Source organism: Benincasa hispida, chromosome 9 (genome assembly GCF_009727055.1).
Source record: "Benincasa hispida cultivar B227 chromosome 9, ASM972705v1, whole genome shotgun sequence".
In the NCBI taxonomy this organism is placed as follows: domain Eukaryota; kingdom Viridiplantae; phylum Streptophyta; class Magnoliopsida; order Cucurbitales; family Cucurbitaceae; genus Benincasa; species Benincasa hispida.
Window position 1 is genome coordinate 32,751,372 of NC_052357.1, and position 12,911 is coordinate 32,764,282.

At 31.5% G+C, this 12,911-nt stretch overlaps 1 protein-coding gene and 1 pseudogene across 1 annotated transcript; one reads left to right on the forward strand and one right to left on the reverse strand.

Annotated features, from left to right (window-relative positions):
- The first annotated feature begins 250 nt into the window (after positions 1 to 250).
- Positions 251 to 4,002, forward strand: LOC120086520 (annotated as a pseudogene).
- Positions 4,003 to 5,217: 1,215 nt separating this feature from the next.
- On the reverse strand, positions 5,218 to 5,682 carry LOC120084670 (S-protein homolog 1-like). The gene has a single exon (XM_039040479.1). The coding sequence runs from the start codon at positions 5,680 to 5,682 to the stop codon at positions 5,218 to 5,220; it is 465 nt and encodes a 154-aa protein (XP_038896407.1).
- Positions 5,683 to 12,911: the final 7,229 nt, after the last annotated feature.

Sequence of the window (12,911 nt, forward strand, 5' to 3'; positions counted from 1 at the left end):
TCAAACTAAAATAATTTATACTTCAAATACATACTATTAGAATCTAAACTAAAATAATTTACACTCCAACTATTATAATCTAACTACAATAATCCAGCACTATAATAACTAATTTCTTGCTCTAACACCGTCGTGGTTAATTGAAGTTTATATAGAAATTCCGAGGTACTGTTTCATTCAACCAAAAAATGTTTAGGTTCACAGAAACATAATTGTTTGTAGCCCATGTGGCTGTTGCTCGATCACTCGATGAAAGTTCAGTTTCTTGAAGAAAAAGAAAAAGAAAAAGAAACCCCAAGAGATTATTGGAGTGATGATTTTTCCAAAAGGCCGGCGGTTATGGCTGTACGTTGAAATTTGAATATTCAATTCAACCCAAATACAGAGACACGCAGAGAAAAAGAGAGAAGAAATCAAAGGCAACTACATAAATGGTTTAGCTCATTCCTGAAATTTGGAAAGCAGAGAATAGCAGTAGTTAAGCTTCTCATTCTCAAAGGAAAGTATTGGTAAGAATTGGGCTATGGCGGCTTCCACCACTTCCAGGCTTATGAAGGCAGTTCTGTATGAAGCCTATGGCGGCGGATCGGCTGCTCTCAAGGTTTCTTTTCTTCATTTTCATGTCTTCTCTCTCTTGCTCTTTACTCATTTTGTGTCACTTAAATATCGAAATTTACTTTATGAAATTGCAAGTTGTTTATGGGTCTTTACTTCATTATTATGGGGCGTTTGACTAGTTGAATTGAGTTATTATGTTTGAAGTAGTTTAATCAGGAGAGTTAGTTTGGAAGTTAAATGATATGTGTTTGAAGTGTAAAAGTGGTTTAGTCTGGAGAATATTTGTGTTTAGAGTGTAGAGTTTAACCTGGAGATCTGAAGTTGGGATGCTTACTTTTTTTTTTCCTTATATATATATAAAGACGAGCATCGTTGAAGTTGGTAGGTGGAGTTATTTAACAGTTTGTTATGAAGTTGATGGACAAAACAAGGAGTTGATATTATTTAATCAAACTCCACCGAACTCATGTTGGTGCCAAACACCCCATTGGGTAAAGAGTGAAGTTGTGAAGTTGTGAAGTTTGGGGAGTTGTGAAATGTAGAGAGTTATGAAGTAGTAGAACCAACAGTGTAATGAGCATAAAAATTGATGTTTTTTAGTAGTTCACAACTCTACCCTCTCAACTCCAATTTTTTGAGCCAAACACCCCTAGATGATTTGAAAGAACTTGTTAATTGAAAACAATTCGTTAAGTAAGAGGTGAAACTTGAACTTTTAAAAGATTAGGGACCGAATTGAGTATCACCCCAACATTAGGGATTAAAACATGTATTTAGTATCGAAACGGCCCTTCGTCAAGTTGAGGAAGTTGAACCAATTGAAAGTTAACTAAGTGGATAAGACACATATTACCATCTCAAAATTGATTGTCTAATCTCCCACCCATGTAATAATATCGATTATTTATGTTATGAATCTTATGATTTGTTGTTCACATGTGTATGTTCTATGTTTCCTGCAGCATGCAGAAGTTCCCATTCCAAGACCTAAAGATGATGAGGTTTTGCTGAAAGTAGAAGCAGTTAGTCTGAATCCATTTGATTGGAAAAGTCAGAATGGAGTCATACGTCCATTTTATCCTCGCAGCTTTCCTCATATTCCATGTGTGTCCTGAATTCTCAACTCGACTTGAAAGCTTGTTATGTTACATTTGTTTAAGTGCAAAATACTAAGTTTGAGTTGGTAACATTAATATGAGAAATTATTCAATGAGGTTACCATAATGTAGCCGAAAGTTAAACCGTTGGATGTACGAGAGAGAAGTACCTCAAATTTATATCGTTTTTTAATGGACCAAGGAAAAAACTTGTATAGTTAGCTATTTATTTTTTTGAAAAATGAAAAAAAATATTCTTCTTTCCTGTTTGTAAAAATATAAAGGTGGTTAGAAGATTGATGTTAACTAGTTGAATAAGTAAGTTTGGAATGAGGTGAGAGTGAAACCATTGTTAATACCTTTCTTATGAAAACCAAGACATTAACAGACCAAAAATCTTGGTGATGAATTTGAAACAGGTACAGATGTGGCTGGAGAAGTCTTAGAGGTTGGAGCAGGGGTGAAAAGCTTAAAAGTTGGGGACAGAGTTGTGACATTTCTTAACCATGCTGTAAGTATTTACTCACCCTTTTCCACAGTTAATAATAATCTAGCTTAACCATAAGCAGGGTCCCAAAAGGAAATCATGACTTTGCTGATAAGTATCAAACTGTACAAAAGTTTTTGGGTCAATCGTAATTTAACATGGTATCGAAGCGGAAAGTCTAGGAGGTCCTGTTGTGTTCAAATTCTTGCAATGTCTCGTTTGTTTCCCAATTAATATTGATTTTCACTTGTTGAGTTTTCAACATATTTCAAGCTCACAATTGGTTGAGAGTGTTAGAGTATTGATATAATATTAAATTTACCGTCATCCATCAACTTAAGCTTTTGGATCAATTAATGATTTAACATATATATATCATAAAGCCTAACCTAATTTGGAGACTTCGGGATTATTAACCAAAGATATGTTCCCATGTATTCATTGCCGTTCTTTTTTTCACACCTTTAAATTTGAGAATATATTTTTGTTTTCTTTCTGTCTCAAAATCTTCGTTAGCTCTCCTAAATGAGATTGAAGAGGTAAGAGAAATGAATCTTTCTTAATGAGAGGGGTCAGATTATATTGATAGACGGTTTGAATTTGACTCATGAGTCAAGTAGCACCCATGTTTTGAATATGTTAATAAAACAACAATTTAATGATACACCAACTTTTTGTTGACAAAATTTAACCATTCTTTTATGGAATAACCTAATTGAGTTGTTTACATACGTTTGGGGTAAAATCCAGAATTTTAAAAAATTAAGGACTAAATTGAAAATGATGTAAAAGCTTAAGGACCACTTGGTAGATTTAGCCTTCAAAACATCTCTCTTCCACATGCTTAATATTTGGTATATGGATGAGTCCTAACCAATCTCTTATTAATCCACATGGAGAACGTTCTAATGCTCAAGAATTATATCACTGATTCATGTGATTGGTAAGTGTTCATCTTTACATTTTTTCTTGTATGGCAATGACAGAATGGTGGACTTGCTGAATGTGTTATAGCAAAGGAAGCTACAACAGTTTATAGGCCGCCGAAGTGACCGCAGCTGATAGTGCTGCCCTGCCCACCGCGGCATTGACAGCACATCAAGCTTTAATCCAAGCTGCTGGGATCAAGCTTGATAGAAATAGCCCTCAATCAAACATTCTCATCACTGCTGCCTCTGGTGGCGTCGGCCATTACGCCGTTCAGCTAGCAAAGCTAGGAAACGCACATGTAACCGCTACTTGTGGCGCCCGAAACGTCGAGTTTGTTAAGAGCTTGGGCGCAGATGAGGTCATAGACTACAGAACCTCAGAAGGGGCAGCTCTGAAGAGTCCATCAGGTAGGAAGTATGATGCAGTGATCCATTGTACAACAGGGATTCCTTGGTCTGTATTTGAGCCTAATTTGAGCTCCAACGGTAAGGTGATTGACATTACTCCCGAAAATGCCGCTACGATGCTGACTTTCGCCTTTAAGAAACTTACATTTTCTAAGAAGAGGTTGGTGCCATTGTGGTGGATGTCTTTCAAGAGTGAGAACCTGAGGTATGTTGTGAATTTGATCAAGGAAGGGAAGCTGAAGAGTGTGATTGATTCAAGACATCCTTTGAGTAAGGCTGAGGAGGCTTGGGCAAAGAGCATGGATGGCCATGCCACTGGTAAAATCATTGTGGAGCCATAGGTGAATAAATTGATATTAATCTTTTCATTGAATTATTAAATCCAACTCAACCATGAAATACTTGAATCGGGTTGGTTCTCGATTCTTTAGGTCATCTATTTAATTTTTTTGCTTTAATAGAAATTAATGTATTATTATAACTTGTAAAACATATTTTTATTTATTTTGAAATATTGAATTAAGATTTGTAGATTAATTTCAATAAATTACATTCCACAGACTTAAAGATTTATCAGATTTGTTAGGAGAGTAAAGGATTGAAAAAGGGTTTTGAATAAATAAGATTAAAAAAATATATGCATATACAATTGTACAATAGAAAAACAAAATGTTATAGAAATTTAATAAGAAAGTCGGGTTGATTTGGTTCAATCCAATCTAATTTTAAGTGAACCCATGAACCAATACAATTTATAAAGTTTCATTTTTTTGAATTCCACCCAATCTCAATAAGTTGAAAATCCAACCCAAACCATAAGGATTGAAATAGGTTGATCAGATTCTTAGAATCATCGGTTTTTCTGAACACTTCAACCCATGACCACCATCGATTAGGTGTGAAAAGATTGTAAGTACCTTAACAACTATTATAATTTTTTTTAAAAGAGAACCAATGATTACAGTGGGGTTTAATGTTCTTTTTACCCATGAAGACATGTCTGGTGTTAAGGATGTCACATTGAAAAAATCAAGATACCTCACATTTTTAATTTATAAGATATATGAATTGCTCTTCTTATCATCAAATTGTTTGATTTGGAAATGAAATTCCATGTTATTTGAAATGACATCAGATCCCATGAAGTTCAAAGGTCATTTAGTAGGAAAAAAAAATCTTCGTGAAATAGATGTGTTACTCTTTTCATTTATAATTGGGACCTCTCACTCTATATAATAAACTAAAGTACTTTTAGAACTATGAGATCACCTCAAACTAGCTAGCTAGCACACAAAATTCATGTTGGAGATATCCAAATTATTTCAAAACTAAAAAATTTGACAAGATTAAGATTTAACATAAAATAAAATTGAAAAATTTTAAGGTTGTATCAATTTAAACTCTAAATTAATAATCATATCAATTTAAACCTTAAATTTCTGTAAATATATCGATTTACAATTTTCTTTATGTTTCATTTAGAAAAATCTCGTCCGAAACTTATAACTGTATCAATAAACCATCGAACTTTCGTAAATGAATCAATTCAAACTCATACACATAATTTTCTTTGAAAATCGTCTATTTTGTTAAACCATATTTAAAGAAATCTACACAAATTATAAACTTTACATGATATTGGTCCAACAAAATCTAGAAGAGAATGTAAATTAATATACTTACGAAAGTTTTATTTGATACAACTCCCAAAATTTAGAGGTATAAATTGAACAATTCATCAAACTTGTCTAGCTTCATCCCATTTATGAACAAATTCATCAACAGCATCAGGATTATTTCTCAAGTAAATTCCATCATCTTTAGCCATCCAGAAGCAATTTTGATTCATGCACCTATAATGGAGCCAAATATGTCTCCTCTCAACCCAAAATGCATCAAATGAAACATCAGCATTTGGCTTGTGTAGTGAGCACCAATACAAAGTGGTTCTCCAAATGTTGATCTTAAAACTCCATTGGAATTCAGCTCCATTGCTAACTAGGTGTTGGGGTCCCAAATCATCATCTTTAGACTTACAATGCACAAACAAAGTGGCATTCTTTAGCCCATTAACCACATGAACATGCCACTTTTGGAGTGGTAGTGGAACTGGATCTCCCTTTGCAAACAATAATGGTTGTTGAATCAATACCAAACCCAATAATACAAGTGAAGAAACCATTCTCATATAACTTGAACCCATTTTTGTTCTTTACCCTAACTCTTTTTTTTTTTTTTTTTTGGTGAATTTATATGATTTTGCTAAATGATATCATTCAATATATATATGTGCAAATTCATTTATCCTTTAGAAGGAAAATAAGTTACTTGATATGCAATTTGTGACAATAGTAATCTACATTCCTTACTTGGTAATTTTGTTCTATTTATGATTTTGCAAGAAAGGAAATAAGTTAGGATGATCATGAATATGATTCAATTTTGTATGAAACCATGTAATAAATTTGTTGGTATATTTGGAAATTTTTGTAATGTTTTTATTATCAGTTATCTTTTTCTTTATTGTTACATCCTGATATTTAAATTGTACACTTAATAGTAGTGTATGTATGTCTAAATTAAGTCGTGCTTCATGTATTTGAAAAGAGAGAAAAAAAATCGCATAATAAAAGGTTAGAATCAATGAACGAAAATAAATGCATTTTACAAACGTCTCAAAATAAATCAACGATTAATTCAAAAGCCGTTAAGTTTAAAATATGTTTATCTCACCATAGGAGTTTCTATAAAAATATGTTATATTCCTCGTCAAGGTAATAAGAAAAGTAGAAAAGAATTAAATTACTTGTCTTTCGCATGCCATGTAATGAGCATAACTTATCGGTAACTGAAATTTTTACCTATTTAATTTGTTTTAGAAAGAAATTAATGAAATAATTTCTGAAGTACTTTTTTTAGCTAGATAGTTAATTATTCACTATGAATTTTTATTCAAATAGTTGATTCCTAATTATGAATACTACTTTAAATGGATAATTTCTCTTGAAAAATTCTTAAACCTTTTTAATGAAATAAATCATATCATGTTATTTATTAATCTATACCTAAAAGTTAAAAAATATTCAAACACATCAAATTATTTATACAATATCCCTATGCATAAATAAGAGTTTGAAGTGATTCCACTACCACAAAAACTATATTACTTGACGATTTTTTGTAGTCAGGTATCAGTGTTACTTGACGTTTTTAAAAATGTCAAATAATTCAGTGTCAATAATAAGAAATTTTTTTTTACTAGCTGAAAGCGTCAAGTTGTAATTTACTTGATATGTTATATCTGTCAAACATATGAGATTTGTTGACTTATTTTAAGTCTTAGGACATTTATTATGGATCAATGTTTTTACAACTTGACGGTTTTTACTTGTCAAATGTAATTTCTTCTTGACATTCAAAAACTGATAACTTAATGAATACTTGATATGTTTTGCTTGTCAAGTTTGTATGTGTTTTTTTTTAAAAAAAAAAATATACTATTAGAAATTACCTATATAATTGCTCCTGTTTTGAGGTCCAATAATCACATTGATATATATAAGATAAACAATATTCATCAACCAAATAAACGGCATTTTCAATCTTGTCAACCATATAAACAAATAATATATATTCACAATTTTATGTCAACAATAAAGAAAACTAAATTCCCACCAGTTTAACAACAAAGAAAATCAAGTTCTTCTCCACCATATGAAATTTGATGAATGATTATTACAAAGAGTAATGTTTAAACACTACCATAAACCAAATCAAGAAAAAAAATATATATATTAAAACTAGTATCGAAGGCTTGATGGTCTTTGATTATCTCGTCAAGTTGGTCATGGATTTGCCAAAGTGAATCACCAATCCAATGACATCCAACGTCTTCCAACCATTCGTCCAAACGACACAACCATCAAACGCTTGAGAAATCTTCGAATCTTGCTGGTGAAGGAGTAATATAACATGCAACAGAAGAATCTAGAATCAATAAGCACTCTAACTAAATTTAATATGAGTTTTTAAACATGCTATATAAGTAAAGTTCATTAGAGGGTTTGAATAGTACTATACCTTTGTAGAATTCTCCACGAATTTGGTTGGATCTCCACTTATCTGAGCTTGAAACTTCAAGTAGACTACCACCAAGGTCTTCTCTACTAAACTCAAAAAGGAATGTGTGGTGGAAACACTCTAATTGAGCTCAATTTTGGATGATATTAAGTGGGCTGTCAAAGGTTTACCAAGGGTGCAGACAACTTTTTGCATAAAAGTTCTAATCTCTCTCAAAATCTCATCATGCAAGTAGTGAGTGGAACTGGGTGTTTTTTCACCCAATATGAGGTTAGTGGATTTTTCCCAAAAAAATGTTGGAAAAATCCACTAACTCAATTCAAAATGAATTTATTTTTAAATAAAACAATTTCATTTAAATGAATTAGTTTTGTAAAATTAATTCAAAATAATTAATTCAAATAAAATAAATTTTAATTTTAATTAAACCTTTTAATTAAATTAACAAATCATTAATTTAATATTTTAATATTAAATTAGTAAAACACGAATTCCACCAATATGATTCAATTTCATATTATTAATATTTAAATATTAATTGATTCTCCAATTTTGTTCAATTTTCAATAAAATTAAAAGTTTCAATTATATCAAATACAATTGGTTGAAACCCTAAAAATTGAATTTGAACGTTTCAAATTCACAACCCTAATTTCATCCAAACATACTCAATTTTTTAATCCAATTCATGAGCTAGTAGAGGGACCTAATGGACCTATAGATCATGAGCTCCAAAGATTTGTAATTAATTGGTTAAATTATTTAAAACCAAATTAATTACTATTCGTTAACTATCAAGGCATACCAGTATAGCTCGATAGTTGCACTCTCCTCACTGTAGTTATATTTCTGTCCATTTTAACCATAATCGGTAAGTCGATCCAGGTCGTTCGTATTTACAGCTAGGTCACAATTACCGTTTTACCCCTGTAAATGCATCTAGTTCCTTAAGCTCCCACTAATCCTCTATTGAACAACTGATTCATAATATCACTAATGAATCATGTCCCTCTCTACCACGAGAGAGCGGGCTCCTGTTGTTCAAGACTAGGAATCAGAACTTAAGAGAACAACTTATCTGCTAACTTTAAGACAGGTAAGAGTGAATTTCATCTTGCAAGGCTATGTCCCCAGCTATCTATCCAGTCTTATCCCCAAATGAGAGGTTTATTGAGCAGTGTATTTAGACTACTCTCACTTATGTAGATCAAAGGATAATCTCAAATAAACAAGAATTCATAGTTAACCCAGGATTAAGATCGAGTTATCCTAGGTTATTTTAGTATGAAATAGTTAGTTTTAACAGTAAATAGTCATAAAGAAAAGTGACTATTTCGAGGTCCAGTCTTTATGCAAACTCATTGCATAGGATGCCCCTACTCACATGTTTCTACATGAATGATATATGGATCACATCATTTGTATCAGCATATAAAATGGACCGTATCCAATAGTGTTACTAGGATGAGATACCCAAGTTCATCCATATACTTATACACTATAACTTGATCCTATTTATGTCACTATATAAAGTTAAAATATTCATACTATAGTCATAGATTTGTTTATTTGATTTTCTAATAGAATGCAATATCATCTACTTTATTGAATAAAAAACTCAATAATATCTTATTGATAAATAGAATGTTTAACAGAATTACGAACGGCGAGTTTTTAGGACATCCCCAACAGCTGGTTGATGTCCAAAAATATTGGAAACGGAAGGTACCAACTTTAAAGTCATGCCTAAAAGAGAAACTCTAAGTCCATATCACATTGATACTCAAAATCCATCAGAAATTCAGTAGACGTGACAAAAATTTTAAAAAGAGAAAGAAAACCAGATCATGAAATACCCAATTCCTTAAATGCAATCAATACCTTGGCAATTCTAATCTCATCTTCAAGCTCGTTGAACCAATTTTGATACAATATATATGTTAAAAAGCTTCTGCCATATCTCCATATACTATATTCTTCTTTTACAAGTCTCAAACTCACACGAATGAAATGACATCTATCTTACACTCGAAAGTAATAATGAAAAAAATCCCAAAATCCATCAACATAATAAAACTTAATACTAACACAAAGAAACATAACAACTAAATGTCATTTTTTCAAACTCCTCAATCAACAAAAGTTTAAAAGTATACTTTAATCACACTAAACTCCAAATCAAACGTCAATCACACAATTAAGCTCCAAACATACTTTAAACACTAAAAAAATGCTTAAAAAGCATACTTTAATCACACAACAAGTACCAAATCAACTTTTTTTTTTTAACCATGATCTTAGTCTTCTCCTAATAGTGTCCGTATAATTTACATGAAATCCAAACAACCTCTCACCTTAAGTTTTCAGGTACTTAAAAGAAAAGATCAACCACTAAAATATGGATTAAATCCCTATTCCAAAGTTCAATACCAATAACTTCAAAATGCATATGTAGGCATCACATATCTTTTTAACAAAAGAAAATCAAAATTTAATTTCTACCATGAAATAAGCCTTACATAAGCCAAGACCCAACAAGTGAAATATAAAATAAAACCAGTCCTAAAATATTTTCAGCATATATTACTACAAAAACAAAAATCACGTTTCCTATAAGAAAGTATCAAACAATATGCAGACAATGAAGCATCCGAAAAACTCATCCCAAATAATTTTCATGAATTGGTTGAAATTCCAACATGAATTACACCATTTTGAATCAACATAGAATTCAATAGAAATCATTCACCAAGAAATAGAGGGAACACAAATCACGTCCTCAAAACAAAATTGAAATAACGTTCCAGAGATAATTCTTACCTCAAAAAATAACCTTAACTCTTAATTTGAACACTCTGAATCAGGTTCCAACTACAGAATGAGAATTTTCAAGAGTCATAAACTAATTTACAGAACTTACAAAGAGTTTGAACTGAGACTTTATAACCTAAATGTTACCCAAGACAATATGATAGCTCCTATCATATGTGTGATGCAAGACCCTCTATGATATCTTCAGATGCAACACCTAAAACAATCAAATAAAAAGCTAACAACAATAAAATTATGGTACAAAATAATTAAAATATCCACGAAGGCGCTTATAGAAACATCAGCGTAATAAATGAAAACAATACATGCTCAAACAAATTACTTGAAATTCAGGCATTTGTGGTATGCTCTTCTTTGGTGGGAGCAAACTAGGCGCCTCAATGTTCTATAAAGCCAATAAAGTGCTATAATTTCTTCAACTTTTTTTAATAAAAGTACACAAAACTATTCATTAAAAAAATGAAAAGTGACTAATTCTCTACGATACAAAATAAAATAACTGAAATTTTAACAAACAAAATCATAAGTCAAGCTACAAAAAAAATAAGATAAACAAACGAAACTTAAAGAAACAAAACTATGGTGGTGTAATAAAAGTAGCTCAATTGCGATATATATATTTTTTTATTAAAAGCAGGCCAATTACAATAGATATGCTTGATTGATACATGAGTTGGAAGAATTAGTAAACAAAATAAAATCCATAACAGAACTGCAAATGATGCATTATAGCTTTTCAAAAAGTGCTCCAATTTATAACACACCAAAAGTGATACAACATATATACAAGAAGAATGGCCATACCTAGAAAGATTTTTCTTGTCCAAATCCATCTCCAGTGGAAAAGCACATCTATATGTATTCACAATAATTTTTCTTTTCATTTCCTCTTCCATATTTCTTGTCTACATCAAGAAGAAAAATAGAGATATATACACATCAATCAAATTGAATGATTTTTTTTAAGAACAATATCAAGCTTGTTTTTTCATCTAAGTGTTGAAAGGAAAATATTGTGGTTTTCCTAAGCATTCCACAAAAATTTTATAAAGTGTTAGGTGCAATGCCAATGTTCCTCCTGTAACAATCGATTTGAGAGAGGGAAAGATTGAGAAACAAAGAAACCCCCAGTTTAGTAAGTAGAGAGCTCAGTTAGTAATAAAACCCAAACTAAAAGAAGCAAAGAAAGAAGAAGAAGAAAATTGAAATGAAGAAGCAAGAAGAAGAACAAGATCATTATCAAGAAGAAGGATGCGAGATAGTAGCCATAGGAATCAGCTATAAGATCTAAACCCATAACTTCAAATCTCCATTTCATGCAAAACATGCAACTTTAAGTTTGATGAGAATTTGACACTTAAAAAAACACTAACTCAAAGTGGGATTAGTGGGCCAATTGTCTTCAAATAAAGACAATACTTAACAATGTAAAAGTTGACATTTCTCACTCACAATTATTGGATCTTTCCACTAACTTAGTCAAAGGTCAAAGTTTGACTCTCAAAGTCAAAAGTCAATATATAGACTTTTGATGCAATTTTGACCTGGTCAACTAATTTGACTTATAATACAATTTTTACTAATTCCATTTAATTTCAAAATTAATTCTAATAATTAATTTTAAAATTAAATTAATATTAAATAATTAATTAAACAACTTAATTAATTTAATTTAATATTAAATCCAACAATAATCACAATTAATATGGATTCCTATTCATAATCTTGATATTTAAATCTTATTTAAATATCTCCTATTTTCTCTCTCTTTATGTTTAATTCACAATTAAACATTAGGTTAAATATAACGTATATTTTTAACGCTTTGCTCCAAAAACCGAATTTGAACACTTCAAATTCATTCGTCATACTATTCTAAGATTTAGTCCGATATGAGCTTGTAGGGGGACCTCATGAACCTATAGATCATGGGCTCAACAATCTGAGATTAACCGGCTAAACTTTTTAATCTAATTAACCACCATTCATTAACTATCGAGTCACTCCACTAAAGCCCAGTAGTTGCACTCCCCTCACTGTAGATATATTATATCCACATGGATATAACCATGATTAGTAAGTCAACCCTTCATAGGTTGTTCGTAATAACAGTTGTCTCAAAAGCTGTTTTACCCCTGAAATTACATCATACACCTTAAGTCCCATTTATCCTCTAATGAAAATTGGTTTGTGATCCAATCACTAAACTGAGTCCCTCTCGGGCCAATGAGAGGGTGGGACCTCTTATTCAAGACTCAGAGTCAACACTTAAGGGAACAACCTCTATACTATCCCTAAAAGCAGGTAGGAGCGAATTCCATCTTCTACCCTAAGTAACCAGCTATTTACTCGATCTTACCCCTGAAATGGAAGGCTTATTGAGATGGCGCTGTTGAGCCAACCCTCACCCATGCAAATCTAAGGATAATCCTGAATAAACAGGAGTTCATAGTTAGGTCGGGATTAAGGTCAAGTTACCTAGGTCGTCGCTTTGAGATAGCCAGTCTTAAACAGTAAACA

Excerpts from the sequence above, each read along its gene's own strand:
- LOC120084670 (XM_039040479.1), bottom strand. The coding sequence starts at position 5,682 with ATGGGTTCAAGTTATATGAGAATGGTTTCTTCACTTGTATTATTGGGT.